Here is a 16,553-nt window from a genome sequence, read left to right on the forward strand (position 1 = left end):
CAGATTGTCAGGGACTGAAAACAGCCATCTCAATGCAAGACTGGTCTCCTACATCTACTGCCCCTGATATTAACTCAGCCTGGGAATTCTTCCACAGAACCCAGCTCTCTTATGCACAGATTCTTCCCATCTCGTCTTCAGTTATCCTACCCTTCTTCCCATCCATGGTACACTGAATCTTGTGGCGAGGCAGTTGCTCTGCAACAACTTGCCTTCTCTTCCTGGAAAGTAAACCCGACCAAAGACAATCGAAGATTATTTCACAAAGCCTGCAACAAGTGTGCATCCACTCTCAGAACAAGAAAACTACATCTGTCCAACCTCAAGATTCAACCTTAAAACTTGTTTGCCTCCTCCAAGACTTGGTAGCACCTTGTTAAGTCTGTCACCGGAGCATGCTTCCCCTCCATCTCTTCCCTCACTTCAAAAGGCACCACAACTGACTCCACTCATTAGAAGGCCGAATACCTCAATTTTGTGTTTACTTTCAAATATTGTCTCCCCAACTCCTCGCTCTGTACACATCCTTCCGAGTCGCACCAAAATGCTGAGATGTTCCGTGAGGAAGGTGAGTCTATGGGCCGATCACTTTCCCATCACAGACAAGTCGGTGGTCTCTCTGTCCTCTACCGCCTCCTTTCTGGTCTTACACCCTCTGCTCTTTCCACGCTTTATCCCCACCAGGTTTCTGGGCACACATGGTCTACCATCAACCCACTTCTGGTGAAACTACCTAAATCCGGGATCACTGCTCACCTCCACTCATTTGTCCCTCTTTTTCCCCCACATGTTGAACCAGCTTCCACATTCTCTTCAATCTCATTATTTCCTCCAACTCTTCCAGATGGTGTTCACCGCCATCTTAGATCGTCCACAATCCAAAACCATGATCTTTTCTACCCACGTTAAACAAACAAACAGTGTTGCTAATTTATCATAAAGAATAACGAAGAATAATGACAAAATGAAGATTGGTGTCATTCAAACCTTTGTTGAGCGAGGAGGACTGGTCCGGGAACTCGGACTCCACCTTCACCGCCACAATATAATCTGAAAATAAAACGTCACACTCAAACTCAATTTTGAGGGACATTTCTAACTCGTTACAAAACAAACTCGTTTTTCTGAAATATATTTAACTGAAAAACATTTGAAAAAGTGAATCCGATGATCTGTCCCTGTTGATCAATGCTTGTCAAAACTGGTACTTCACATGACCTTTGAACTTTATTTACTGTTCATACATTATTAACACAAAGCTGATTGATCGATTAAAACAAAGGCCAATGTTCAAACAAAGATAAACAATGGAAGAGTACAAGATGTGTTGTATAACGTTTGGGTTATGGTAGTCTGGAGCCACAGTTAATATTTGTATTGTGTACATCATCACATGCGTATTGGAAACCTGGAATACAAGGTGGAATGTATTATTGGAAATGTGTGGAATATTCTACATCAGGAGTTGTACAGACTTTATCCTTTAAATTATAACAACACTTGTTCACTGCACACAACTCTGCGTTCAGTGGTTGGTGTTAGAGATGGAGATTATATTGATTCAGGAAAAAGGAGATTTTAAAAAATCTCATCCACACCGCATCACAGCCTCAACAACCATCTCTACCACAAAGAGGAAGAAATCATCCTTTCCCTTCTGGAATGTCTTGAAATACACACATGGAGAGAAGTTAAGATCGGGCTACGTTTCCATGGATCATCACAATAACCAAGAAGATTATTCAGAAACCGTAATGTTTATCTATTTGTAAGTGTGTGTGCGTGTGCGTGTTTTTCCTCCATAATTCCAAAACCATGAAATGTATATATAATGGAGCATGCATGTCATTATGTATAATATATATGTGTGTGTGTGTGTGTGTGTGTGTGTGTGTGTGTGTGTGTGTGTGTGTGTGTGTGTGTGTGTGTGTGTGTGTGTGTGTGTGTGTGTGTGTGTGTGTGTGTGTGTGTGTGTGTGTGTGTGTGTGTGTGTGTGTGTGTGTGTGTGTGTGTGTGTGTGTGTGTGTGTGTGTGTGTGTGTGTGTGTGTATGGATGGATGGATGTATATCCACTCTTCACCCATTGGTTGGACAGCTGACCTGACATCACCCACAATTGTAACCTGAAATACTTAACCCAAAGTACCCCGAGGACGCAAACGACCCTGAGGACCCAAAAGACCGAAATACCCCAAAGACTGAAAGGACCCCAAAGACCGAAAAGACCCAAAAGACCCCAAAGACCAAAAAGAAGATTGATGTCATTCAAACGAAAACCCATAAATAACCCAACGATCCCGAAGACTCAAAAGACCCCAATGACAAAAAAAATCCCTGAGGACCGAAAACACCCATAAGACCCCAAGTACCCAAAAGACACAGAGGACCCCAAAGACCTAAAATACCCAAAGGACCCAGAGGACCCCAAAAACCCAGGGGATACAAAAGATCCAGGATCCAAAATAATGAGAGGACACAAAAGACCCGAAGAAACAAAAGACCCCGAAGACCAAAAAAACGCTGAGGACCTAAAAGACCACGAGAACCTAAAACACCTGGAGAACCCAGGTCTGCCAGATTTCATTATCTACCACGATATTTCCTGGGAAAGCCACATCGTCAAGTTGGACTCCAAAGCCAGTCGCCAACTGAGCATCCTACGTCGTGCAAAGTCCTTCCTTGGCACACCTGAGCTTCGAACCATTTACAAAGCTTTCATCTGCAGTCTGATGGAGTACTGCTCCTCCCTCTGAATTGATCCTCCTGCCTCACACCAAGCTCGACTTCACGCTGTGGAAACCAAGGCTTTAAGGATCAATGGTATCTCCCGTGATGAAGCTGAGTCTTTGGGTCTCTCACTCTCTCATCGGAGGCAGGTCGGTGGTCTTTCTGTCTTATACCGTCTCCTCTCCGGCCTTGCCCCCCTGCTCTGTCTGTGATCTGTCCCTCCTATATTTCCACAGGTCGATCTTGTCCACCAAAAAACCCCTTCCAGTGAAACTGCCAAAATCAAGAATCACTGCTCACCTTCACTCTTTATTCCTCTTTTTTTCCCCACCTTTGGAACAAACTCCCACACCCTCTTCAATCGCACTCCTCCCTCCAGATCTTCAAAACAGCTGTTCACCACCATCTATTATCTTCCTCCATCCAAACCTATGATCTTTTCTACCCTATTAATCCAGCCCAAACCCACCTTCTTCAAATTCCCTGCTTTCCTTCTGAAAGTCCCTGTAGTAAGTACCATCTTGTTTACCCCGTGTATCCCACCCCATCCCCCTCCCTTCCACAGATATCCTCATGTCTTTGTTCCCCACTATTTTGTTTCCCTCTCCCACCCCTCTTGTCTCCTGCCTTGTTATATGTTCTGTATGTTAGCTCATACACGAGTATTGAGCCTTGACATGGAATACAAAAAATATATATATATGTATTTTTTTAAAAACCAAAATATTGAGAGGGCCAAAAAGACCCAACGGGACTATCATGGACCCACGGAAATTCTGCATCATGCAAAATGTTACTTCAGGTCCTCAACCCCCCCACCCCACCTACTCACCCATGCGCGCGCGCACACACACACACACACACACACACACACACACACACACACACACACACACACACACACACACACACACACACACACACACACACACACACACACACACACACACACACACACACACACACACACACACACACCAATCCCAATTCCTCAACCCCTCCCAACTATGTCCTCTCTCTGCCCCTGCCCCCATCCATCACCACACCCAAACTCTGTGCCCCCCCCCCATTCTCAAACCCCATCCCAATCCAATGTCCTCAACCCCCCCCCCCCCTCCCTCAAAACCCTCAAACCCCTCAAAACCCTCAATCCCAATGCTGTCCCCTCTCTGCCCTCCCTCCCCCAACCAAACTCTGTCACCCCTTCCCCTTTTTTCTTAAAGTCCTCAACTTCCCCAAACCACAAGTACTGAACCCCCCTTCCAACCCAAGTGCTCAATCATCCCTCCATTCCCAACATCTCAATCTCCTTCTAACTGCATGCACCCTCACCCCCAACTCTCAGTCCTCCCCTCAGCATTTCTTCCCGTTCTTAACAATGTGACACAAAGACACACAGGGAACTTTGGTGCATGAGAAGGCCATTCATCCTATCATGCCTGCATTATTCCTGTCCCGTTTGTTAAGAACAAAGTTAAAAATAAATAAAGACTAGCATAACCCGCGCTCTGCACGAAATGTTGGGGTGGGTGTGTTTGAGAAAGGAACTGATGCAGAGTATCAGTAGTAATTTTACTTTAATGCAGTAAGTGGAATACGATTTCACTGTTTCAGAACCATTTTATTTACTTTTTTTTGTACCATGCACCTTATATGGTCTTTGAGATAATGAAAGCCGAATATCACGTTACTCGAGCGCAGAACAAAGTCGAAGATAGCGCGACACGAAACCACAAACTCGGAAATAATATATAAGATGGAACGTTAAATTCTCAATCACTTCCCCCCTTTCTTCCTGTAACCTCACGATAATTTAGCAACCGGTGTTTGTCTGTTTGTTTGTCTCGCAACTACTCCTACAGTTGTGGGCTGATTACGACCAGACTTGCTACATAGGATCAGCATGACCCCAATTCGTGTATCTTTGCCAGTGGTCTTGGGATGAGGAGGCGGTGATGCTAATTCTCCATGTAAATGTGTATTGTGTGTAAATACACATTTATGTAAATTTATCTCCATGTAAATCTATGTAAGCGCCACCTCCAGGTGGCAGAGGGTATTACAAGTCTCCACCATTTACAGTATTCCTGTCCCCACGTGTTCCAGTGCAGTGAGGTGTTTTGAATTACAAGCAGTCGGTATGTTTTTGCTTGATGTATGTAACCCGAGTTTTTTTTTGTTTTTTTTTGCCTCTACAGAGCTGTCAGTTACTGAAACACCGCCCAAATGAAGGTCAGAAGAACATGGTCCGCATGCTTGGACCAAGATCGCCCCGAGGGCGGCTACTCTGCTTGGGTATATTGTTACAAATCTGGAACCCATCGCACACAACAGCCAGAGTCCTTATAGATCAGTTATATCGGTAAGTACTGTATGTGTTTCTAGTTGGGGTCACGCCCTTGTTTAATGGGTAATTAAGTGTACATGCGCTGCGAAGTTGTTTTATAGTCAGGTCTTTAAATACTTAGATCCGACAAACCAACCACCCTGCCATTTCCATTCACAACTCCTCCACTGAACTAGCGCTTTTCTAGGCTCCCCTTGCTGTTCAGTTGGAGTTTTCACAGCGCGTCAACACACCTGATCCCTGTCCAATCAGGAGCGAACAGCGCATCAACACACCTGATCCCTGTCCAACTGAGCGGACAGAGCGTCCGACACCGAGGCTCCGCCCAGCTTAGGGAGCGGATAAAAAGACCAGGCTCCCTTTGGAGTGCGTGTTCGTGTTGGCGTTGGAGCCTGGTTGTGTATTGGAGCCTGAGGAAAATCACTTGCTTCGCCTGCCTGGCCACCTCCTTGCTTGTTTTTGCCGTCCGGATCGTGCTGGCGTCTGCCACTCGACTCCTGGTGCCTTGGTCCTTGACGCCACGTGAAAGCTGCGGGTTTGGGTCCCGCCACCGAGCCAGATCGTCGAAGACCGCACGAGGCGGACAGGTCCAAGCACAGGCTCTGGCCTCCAGGTCACCTTTCCTTGGGCTGGAAGCCTTCAATAAAGACCCGACGGGGTCCGTTTCTTTTGGGTGTGTGTCTGTGTGTGGGCCCCGTCTCTTAAGTATCATTTTCAAGTGCTGTTGCTCACTGTACATTTCCTGCCTGATATTCGCATAAATCTGCCCTTATGTGCTTCCCACCCCAATTATTATTGTAATAAATTTCCCTATTGTTGAATGTCCCAGCTCGTTCCCTGTCATTTGTTTTATTGGCTTAGCACAGTATGTGTTGAGAAATAGCGAGGCAGTAAATTGTTCATTTGGACCGACGGGCCTCGGTAACCATCCGCTCGGGTTACACACACGGTTCGGGCACGGTAACGGCTCGTTCCGCTCGAGGTCCGTCGAGGGTGTGAATTCTCCGGTAGGTTTGCCACGTGGGTACTTGGGTATATTGGAGTTTGGCAATTGACCCTACCCCACGCGGTCGAATTATTGGCGATTCATGGTCCAGTAAGGGACCCGTACCTTTCGGACTTATCCGAGAGTCACGACCTAAATTCCGGGTGTTCGGTGGAAACGACTCTACTGCTCCCTCTTGCGGTCGTGCTCGCCACCGATACCCGGGCCCGCAACAATATAACTAAATTTCGTGTTAATTCATAATAACCACAGTTATGGAGTATGACAAAGTTAAAAGTGTACTCACAATTCTCGGATAGACGAGTGTTTATATTTCTGTCCTTTCCTGGACTCATTCAGAAGCTTTTGCTTCCTCAAGAGGTGAATGTACATGTCTTTGTATTCATTCCACTGAACATTTAATGGCGATCCGTAGCTCTGCTTTCACACACTGGGTTCCTCTCTGTCCTGTGTATCTGCTGTAAACTGTGTGTGTGTGTGTGTGTGTGTGTGTGTGTGTGTGTGTGTGTGTGTGTGTGTGTGTGTGTGTGTGTGTGTGTGTGTGTGTGTGTGTGTGACGATATGGAGGAGATCGTTGATCGTCATGATCTTTCGACCATCCTGAGGTGAAGGACGTTTTTCGCGTTTTCCTCAGGACAAACGTGGAACAGCGTCATGACGTAAACACGTCATTTGGAAACGTGACGAATCGGGTGTTTGTCGGCGTTCGCAGGACCATCACAGATGCGGGATTAATTAAATGACAAATATTTAACCAATCGAGAGCAGCAATCAAAAGTTAAATCAAGGGTCGATAGGTTTGGTGCCTCGGGAGGAAAAAAAAATAGAGGATATAAAAGTCATCCGTTTTCGTATTCGAGAACAAAGGCGCGAAAAACCCGACTGTCCTTCACAAACCCAGAGGGAGTCCGACCCGAGTCAGTTACTAACAGGAACACTGAGTGTGATTTACCTGACGGGAGATTGGTTAGTAAACGATCCGCAAGTGGATAACAATGAAGGAGGGACTACTTTGGTAGAATTCCGCGAGAACCCATGAAACGTCTCCTCAAACTCGTTCATTAACGAATCTGCTCTCAGGAATCAAAATCACCGTTCGAGCTCAGATTACAACGAACGGAATAGTTTCACCGGCTCAGGACATCGACACGGTCATGTACGAGGGGGACCCGAGCCGGACATCGTGGGATTCCCCTCAAATTATTTACTTGCATAATGCACAGCACGGACCCCGCACGGGAACAAGAACAGCACGTACCGGGTCCGAACTCCTTATCCATGGGAGATCCTCCCGGACCGACCCCGTTCATTCCATCGGAGATTCTCGTGGATCCCGGAAGGTTCACCTCGTGTTCCTCACCGGAGAGATCTCGGTTCATCGCACACAGTAAAGTACAGTACAGTGTGGGAGAGTTGAGTAGAGTACAGTGTGGTAGAGTCTGGCACAGTTCAAGGAGGTCGAACAACAATGTCCGAGTGAAGACCCTGCGCTCCACGATCTCTGAATCTCCTTTAACAACACAATTCCAAGTCGCAGATTCGCCACAAATCGAACATTTATTAAAAAAAAAAAGAGCTCGGTCTTGGCATCAGTCTTTTTTTTTTTTTTGTATACCTTGGTCGAGGCTCCTATGAGAGCAAACACACAACTCACAGCAAGGAGGCATGAGACAAGACGGGCGGGAGTGGAAGGGACAAAACAGTGGGGAACAGACACATTAGGTGAACTGTGGAAGGGAGAGGGATGGGGATGGGACGGGGAACATGGCGAAGAGAAGATGGACATTTCAGGGACTTTCAGGAAGGAAAGCAGGAGAAATGAAGGAAGTGGGCTTGGGTGGATTATCGGGGGTAGAAAAGATCGAGGATTTGGATGGGGGAAGATAAGAGGTGGTGGTGAACAGCTGTTTTGAAAGCCTGGAGGGAAGAATGGGAAAGAATAGAGTGAGGAAGTTTATTCCAAAGGCGGGAAAAAGAGGAATGAAAGAGTGAAGATGAGCAGTGATTCGTGATTTTGGTAGTTTTACCAGAAGGGGGTTGTTGGCGGACCTTGAGCGCCCTGTGGAAATGTGGTGGGGACAAATCGCAGAGAGAGCAGGGGGGGCAAGGCTGGAGAGGAGTCGGTAGAAGACAGAAAGACCACCGACCAACCTGCGGTGATTGAGTGAGAGGACCAAAGACACAGCTTCATTGCGGGAGATGCCGATGATCTTAAATGCCCTGGTTTCGACAGCGTTAAGCCGAGAAAGGTGGGAGGCAGGAGCACCAGCCCAGAGGGGAGAGCAGTACTCCATCAGGCTACGGACAAAAGCTTTGTAAGTGGTCAGGAGCTCAAGAGGGCCGAGGAAGGACTTAGCACGACGGAGGATTCCCAGTCGGCGACTGGCTTTTGAGGCGAGGTTGGAAATGTGACTTTCCCAGGAAAGGTCATGGCAGATAGTGAGACCTAGAAGCTTGAAAGAAAAGACTTCTTCCAGAGGATTGTTGAGAAAGTGGATGGGGGGGTTTTGTAAACGGTCCTTTCGAAGAGACATAGTGAGAGTGTGAGATTTGTCTGGATTGAAAGACATGTTCCACGTGTTGGACCAGTTTGTGATTTTATCCAGATCTGCGGTGAGCGAAGAAGCTGCTGCTTGCCGGTCTGAGGGATGACAGATGGTACGGCAGAGGGTGGAGTCGTCGGCAAAGAGAAATAGAGGATTTTCCAGAGAGTCCGAGAGATCATTGATGAAAACCAGAAAAAGAACAGGGCCCAGAACGCTACCTTGAGGAACTCCAGCCTGCACAGGAAGAGGGGATGAAAGAACTCCATTTAGGGCCACACGGTGACTGCGACAGGAGAGGAAGTCTGCAAGCCATGAGTGGAGATGGCCTTGAATACCATGGGAAGAGAGTTTGGTGAGTAGGGCAGGGTGCCAGACTGTGTCAAAAGCACGTGATATGTCCAGGGATACGGCTCGGATTTCCTGTCTGGCATTGAGGACCTCCATCCATTGATGGGAGAGCAGAAGCAGCATATCCAGGGTAGAGTGACCTGGTCTGAAACCAAATTGATGATTGGAAATCAAGCCATTGGAGAAGAGGAAGGATTTCATGTCTGAAGCGATGATGGATTCCATAACCTTGCTGATGATTGGGAGAAGGCTGATTGGTGTGTAGTTATAGGGATCTGTTTTTGCACCTTTTTTATGCAGGGCAGTGATGTTAGCAGATTTCCAAGCAGATGGCAGATGACCTTGGGCAAATGAGAGGGTGAATAGAACAGAGAGAGGGTGAGCAAGAGCAGAAGAGCAGGCTTTGAGGACACGTGGGCTGATGCCGTCTGGACCGGTTGCAGAATCTGACTCGAGGTTTGAAAGCAAGCTCTCCACCTTGTCAGGAGAAAAGGATACAGAGTCCAGGGACAGTTGGGTGCGACTGGGTAAAGTGGGTAGAGATAGTGATGGGTTTAGGACACAAGATTTAGCTGCAAACACCGAGTTTAGACATTCAGCTTTATCACGTGTGGAATCAGCAGTGCGGCCATTTGAGGTAAGGGAGGGGATGGAGGGGGAACATACACCAGAAACAGATTTGATTAAACGCCACCAGGATTTTGAGGAGGGAGAGAGGTTTGAGAGTTCAGACTTGAGATGAGAAAGATGTTGTTTTCTGGCTCTCCTGAGGGTAGATACACACTTGTTCCGAGCTTTGTGGAAAGAACTGAGATTGCCCTCAGTTGGGTTTGCTTTCCATGAGGCAAAGGCAAGTTGTTTCAGGACAACTGCCTCGCCACAAGCTTCAGTAAACCAAGGGCGGGAGGAAGGGTAGGACAACTGAACACGAGAGGGGATAAATCTGTGCATGAGGGAGAGCAAGTTTCTTTGAAAGAATTCCCAGGATGAGTTGATGTTTGAGAAAGTAGTGATAGGAGACCAGTCTGTAAGTTTGATGGCTGCTCGGAGACCCTGCCAGTCGGCTTGCGTGAAATGCCAGACTCGACGGCGGTGAGGTGGTTCTCTGACAACAGTGTCAGTCAGTCAGTCAGTCTGATTATATGTCTATTATTTATGTACTATTGGAATGTACCTTTCGACCCTCTAGACTGCTGAGACTCCTTAGACCTTCGAAGACCCTGAGGACTCTTAAGACCTCCCCAATACCCCGACTACCCTGAAGACCCCCAACACCCCGACAATCATGAAGACCCCCAAGACCCCGACAACCCCAAAGACCACCAAGACCCTGTAGGCCCCAAACACCCAAAAATCCCCCAAAAGACCCTGAAGATCCTATTACCACTAAGACCCCTTACACCCTTCAGACAGATTAGACCCTTGACCGCTTAGACCACTTGGACCTCCTTGTATGACAAATGAAATTTAAAATTAATAGAACATTACTATTATTACAAATAAATTTGGAAAAAAGAAATGTTTGTGTTGTCATTGGTGTTAATCATACCAACACAGCAAATCTGTGACGTCAATCTCTGCAATGACGTGTGAAGAGGCTAGCGCCAGCGAGCCGAACCACGCTGGGTTCTTTAAATCGTTACGGGTTATGTTGCAACATGTGAAGAGTGGGCGAGCTATCGCCGGCACCCTGAACAAATAATTTTCAATCCACAGAGGGCACCGCATCAGCGTCACAGCCGCGCCATCAGCATTGATGCAACCCCACAGCCTCATGCTGACGGAATACGAGACAAGAAGAAGAAGAAGATGAGGAAGAAGACCCCAAGTCTGACTTATTTTTATGAGGTTGATGGCAGGATTTGCACTCCAGCCACCGTAAAACCCTTCACTCCGCAAAACATATGAAAAGCACAAAAAAATATCTGAGAACCCACTCCGTGGGAGTACTACCTCCTGTGCAGCTGCCCTTCACAAGGCAGTTCACCGGATGACGGGATTGGGGCAAAGCCTTCAGGGATTCATCAACTTGTGGTGACATCTAGTTCAATTTTGCACAGAAATTGACTCTGATGATAGGAGGAAAAACACAGAGTAACCTTCCCGAGTTGGATTGTGGTAGTGTGTTAAGGTGGTGTCGAGGTGTCATCGAATTGGATGCAGCGATGCGCTGCTCCGGCGCATGCTCCCACACCTCACCTCACCTGAGCTTGGTACTTTGCAGGATTATTCTGCGAAACTCAGCATTTACAAAGATCATTATATCAATAATAGTAATACCACAGGGGGGTGGATTAATACAATTCTATAAACGAATTGGATTGTAACAATTAATGTGTTTATGTGGGAAAATTACATTCTCAGAACGGGGATCAAACCCAAGCCTCGAGTAAGCCATACCAGTGCTCTGGCATCTGAGCGATCTGGGTGATACCCACCAAGCATGTAATTCTCCCACGTATAGAAACTTCGGAAGCGGCTGCAGAAAGAGAGTGGCGTAATTTTCCCACGTATACACATCAATTGACAAAGAAGTAAAACCAATTTTCCATAAGGCTCGACCAGTCCCTTTTGCTCTGCATGATGAGGTTGACAAGAAGCTCCACTGACTCCAAGAACTCAGGATCATTGAACCAGTTCAATCCTCAAATTGGGCTGTCCCCGTTGTCAAAGCTGATCAGTCCGTTTGTCTTTGCAGGGACTACAAGATGGCAGTCAAACAAATGCTCAGCACTAGACAACTATCCAATCCCATGGATTGATGACTTGTACGCGAGGTTGAGTGGAGACCAAAGTTTCAGAAATCCCAACCTCAAGTCAGCATATCTTCAACTTCTCAGAGAAACAATTGAAGAAATACCTGACAATCAACACACAGTGTGGCCTGTACAAATACCACCGACTCAGTTTCAGGGTGAAGTGTGCCCCAGAGATATATCAGTATTGTATGGACAGTTTGTTTGCTGCAGAACATGTCCCAGTTTAACAGCATGATGGCCTGGTCACCGGTTCTACAGAAGCCGAGCATCTACACAACCTAGATGGAGTCTTGAAGAAGCTATCGGACTCTGGCTTCCATTTACATCTCGACAAATGTGAGTTCGTGGTGTCGTGGAAAAAACTCCGATCCCGCCTCTGGTTGAATCAGTTTATTGGTCATGTGCACGGAGAAAAGCAAAGCATCAATCAGCTTTGAAACTCCTCTGGCTCTACAGTGCTGGAGGAGTGACATGTACTAATTGGAAATAGGGATGGGTTATGTTAAAGACATCTGACACTGACTAATCAACATATTGTTGTGGGGCCGGGTCTCGGTGGCGAGCACGACCGCGAGGTGGAGCAGTAGAGTCGGCTCCACCGAACACCTGGAATCTAGATCATGCTTCTCGGAGAACTCCGAAAGGCACGGGTCCCTTACTGGACCGTGAATCGCCAATAATTTGACCGCGTGGTGGGAGGGTTAAATGCCAAACTTCAATCTACCTAAAAACCCATGCGGCAAAGCTACCGGGGAATTCACACCCTCAACGGAGCTCGAGCGGGACGAGCCGTCACCGTGCTCGAACCGTGCGTAACCCGAGTGGATTGTTTCCGAGGTCCGACGGTCCAAATACACAATTTACCGGTTTCCCAATTTCCCAACACACACACCGTGCTAGGCCAATGAAAGAAGCACAGAAACGAGCTGGTACATTCAATAATCGGGGAGGGGAAGCACACAAAGAGCAGAGTTATCACGACTATAAGAAATGCAATGTACAATAAGCAAAGAAAACACTTACACAGTTGTTACTTAAAGACGGGGCCCAAGGACACACACACGCACACACAAATGCCCAGAAAGACATGGACCTGTCCACCTCGTGTGGTTCTCGACGATCTTGGGGTACCGGGACTCGAACCCGCAACAGAGGCCGCTCCAAGCTCCAGGTACAGAGGGTAGCATTTGGCGTTAGCACGCTTCTCCGGCTCGCAGGCAGGCGACACGAGATGATCTCCCAAGTTGAGATGGTCGACCGCCCGCAGCAATGCGCCAGAAGAGACGCCTCGGATCCGCGCGATGTAGTCGGCCGCAGACCCGGACAGAGACACGCACTCGAGCAGACTCGACGCGCACTCGGGCAGACTGCACGCGCACTCGAGCAGACTGCACGCGCACTCGAGCAGACTGCACGCACACTCGAGCAGACTCCACGCAAATCCTCCTTGCTTCTTCTTTGTCGCGTTTCTTTTTTGGGCCCGTCCACTCTCGTGGCCTGCTCCCATTGGGTGGACGGCGTGTCGCGGCTCCGCCTTCTTGCCAAGGACCGCCCCAACTCTGGTCTGCTCGACACCCATTGGGGAGAAAACGACGCATACCCTTATTTGGCGCGCAGTTGAAGCGAAACGCTTTGTGACCATATACTTTGTGACTTTGCGAAATACACACCGAAACGCACACCACCTGAGGCATGGAATTCCAGACGCGGGCACGCGAAGAATGCCGAGAACAGAGTGTTGTTGTTGTTGTAGGTGATGTAAAATCCTAACTATAAATTAACTCCGCAGCGCACGTACAATTAATTCCCATTAGACTAGGGACGGGACCCTAACTAGAAACACGTACTTACCGATATAACTGATCTATAGGACCTGGCTGTTGTGTGCTCATGGTTTCCAGATTCGCAACAATATGATGTTTAGCACAGAAAATAAATAATTCAGAGACTTGTGAAGAAGAGAAAGGGGAAGGAGCACTCAGTCTCTATCAGCAGATCTAAGGTCAAATAAGTTCACTCCCTTAGCACAATATATTTACACAATTTACGCAACAATTCATGACAACTCACTCGCCCCAGGCCCAAGCCTGGGGTATTAATCACATTTCAGCTCAAAGAGGAAGTGCTAGAAGAGGAAATATAGAAGCCAAGACATAAGGCCACAAAGTCACTTTGCTTTTTACAAAATATGCAGTTTCAGCCCTAAAAAACCGATTTCATTTAAATATAATGTGTCACAACAAATTATACACATTTTATCATTTAAAAACATAATACAGAAACACCAAGGCCTGGTGACAGTCCTGTGATTCACAGAGCTTTCTGATCATCTCACATGGCCACAAATGGTTGATGTAGACCATTATGCACATTTTATAAGATGGGATTTATTTTTCACCTCCACAATAGCACCATCAGTAACGTACCGGGGCCACATGATCGATGCTCAAGGTCAACATCCAATTGAGGATAAAGTCAGAACAATCAAGGATGCACCAGCTCCAAGAGATGTGGCTTATCTCAGCATGCTGCAATATTATCAGTTTCTGCATCCCAAACGTTTCTAACGTTTTCGGTCCTCTCTTTCACCTGCTGAAGAAAGTAGTCTCATGGAACTGGGGTACTAAACAACTAGCTGCCTTAGAGAAGTCAAAGGACCTGCTCTAAGAGTCAAATGTACTTGCTCAATTTGATCCTGATAAGTATACATTGTACTGATGCATGATGCTCGTCAGTATGGTGTGGGGGCAGTGCTGTCTCTTGTTATACCCGATGGTTCAGAGAAACCAGTTGCATTTGCCTCCGGGACATTATCTCCTGCAGAAAAGAACAAGTCAGTTAGATAAGGAAGGTTTAGGAATCATTTTTGGAGTCAAGTTCCGCCAATACCTATTTGGACAATACTTTGTAGTTCATACTGATCACAAACCATTGATTAGCCTATTTGGTCTAACCAAGGCAACGTCTGACACATGACCACCCAGGATTATATGATAGTCATTGGTGCTCACTGCTTACAGCATTCAGCATAAACCCGGATATGCCATTGCCAATGCAGATCCCATGAGCATGTCGTCTATCACTGCCTGATTTGATCACTAACCCACCACTACCTGACAGTGTGATCACCCTGATGAATCATCTGGAGGACTGTCCTGTCGATGCCAACCACATCTGCACCAACAACAGATGTGATCCAGTTCTTTCCAGAGTACCCCAAGCCATAGAGCTTGGATGGTAGTCGCTACCCGATGGGGACCCTGCTTACATCCCCAACATGACATGTAGAAATTAAGTTGGTGTGGACAGTGGGTGCATATTGTGGGGTTGCTGTGCAGTGATTCCACATCTTGGTCCCAGGGTTGTGGAGGAACTCCACCAGTATCACTCGGGAATAACAAGGACCAAATAACAAGGAAATCCTACACAGGTGGAGGCCATTCAGCCCATCATGCCTGCGTGAACACCCCACCAACCCATCTACACAAGATCCAAGGAAGAAAATGCAAAAAAAGTTTTTAATTAACGGAATAAATTTTGTTTGTTTGTTTTTTTATATATATAAATATATATAGATATATATTTATTTATTATTATTTTCCTTTTCTTCCCCTCAGGGGAGGGGGCATGGGCTTGGTTAAAAACACACATTAACCACACAACCCCCCTTGACAAGACCCCACCAAAAGCACTCCGTACACATGTACACAATCATCCATCGATGCTCAAACTTCCTAAAAGTCTTATCGACATCCCCATACCCCTCCATCTCATTAACTTCCAGGTACCTATCTAATTCTAATTTAAACTTATCTCCTTTTTTCTGCTGCCACTACCTTTCCAAGGAGGCCATAAGGTCAAGATGAAGTCTCTGGACTATGCTGGACAAAGGAACGGCCATATGGTACGAATCATCACCAATGCCCACTCGAAGTGGATTGATGCTTAGGCAACGCATGGTATGACACCGCTGGAACCATAGAGGAACTGAGACGTCATTTTGCTGCACACATCTTACCCAGAGTTATCGTTAGCGATAGTGGTGCATGCTTCTCGAGCTCAGAATTCACATGTAGAAATGGTATCAGACATAAGTTTGTCAGCTCACAACACCAAGCTTCAGATGGCCTTGGTGAACGTTCAGACTACGCAAATTGCAGGATGGAAACCTTGAAACCAGGCTCTCATGTCTACTCTTCAAGTATCGTATTACATGCCACATGGTACAACAGGAGTAACCCCATCAGAATTGCTGATAGGACGACACCTAAAGACCAACCTGGACTGTCTGAAGCCAGATGTGTTGTCTCTCATGAAGTTGCATCATGACAAGTCAGCAATAAGCCACTCAATTCACACTGGGGATCCAGCGTTCTCCTGCAACTTTTGTGCAGGTGCTGCTTGGTTGCCTGGTGACGACATTGACAAACAAGGGCCACTGTCATTTACAATACGCTTGCATGATGGCCGATTGTCCGTCAACATCAAAACCACATTGTCCACTGTGACTGCAGTTCCCTCGAACCTCAGATATTGCCTGTTATGTAGGAGCCTGAACAGCAACAATCCATTGTTGCACCTGCATCTGGAAACGTTGTGCCTCCAGCGGGCATCTCTGACCCACTCATGCCTGATATTGATGCTGCCGTTCCACCTGCAAACAGCAACACTGACTCTCCTACACGCCTGCCACGCCACTCATCCAGAATCAGGAAACACCCTGATTTTATGGATTTATAGATGTGGCAGTCAGCCATCTTGTTACGGAAGAGTAGTTCATCCCTGATCGATCAAGTTGTATTATTCTAGTTTTCTGAAAC

The 16,553-nt window shown here is 46.9% G+C and overlaps 2 protein-coding genes across 8 annotated transcripts in view; one reads left to right on the forward strand and one right to left on the reverse strand.

Annotated features, from left to right (window-relative positions):
- Window positions 1-5,896, forward strand: part of LOC147009201 (uncharacterized) — a 315,005-nt gene extending 309,109 nt beyond the window's left edge. Inside the window, exons 18-19 of one of the 2 annotated variants that reach the window (XR_015052783.1) lie at window positions 4,926-5,089; window positions 5,327-5,896. Coding sequence is in view for 1 of the 2 variants with exons in the window: in XM_085861574.1 (XP_085717700.1) it covers window positions 4,926-4,957 (32 nt within the window). In the remaining variant the exon portion in view is untranslated. Of the gene's footprint in view, window positions 1-4,925 lie in introns of both variants that reach the window. The other variant, XM_085861574.1, reaches the window with a different exon arrangement.
- Window positions 1-16,553, reverse strand: part of LOC147009205 (uncharacterized) — a 91,395-nt gene that overhangs the window by 65,486 nt on the left and 9,356 nt on the right. For 3 of the 6 annotated variants that reach the window (XM_085861596.1, XM_085861597.1, XM_085861594.1), the window contains exons 1-2: window positions 7,339-7,582; window positions 988-1,050 (exon numbers count right to left, since the gene is read on the reverse strand). In XM_085861596.1, coding sequence (XP_085717722.1) covers window positions 988-1,050; window positions 7,339-7,459 — 184 coding nt within the window. In that variant the 5' untranslated portion in view covers window positions 7,460-7,582. Of the gene's footprint in view, window positions 1-987; window positions 1,051-7,338; window positions 7,641-16,553 lie in introns of those variants that run through there. The other 3 variants (XM_085861591.1, XM_085861593.1, XM_085861595.1) reach the window with 2 other exon arrangements.

The sequence above is a fragment of the Eptatretus burgeri genome, chromosome 17 (genome assembly GCF_056783735.1).
Source record: "Eptatretus burgeri isolate ZD-2024b chromosome 17, Ebu_testis_v1, whole genome shotgun sequence".
Lineage (NCBI taxonomy): Eukaryota > Metazoa > Chordata > Myxini > Myxiniformes > Myxinidae > Eptatretus > Eptatretus burgeri.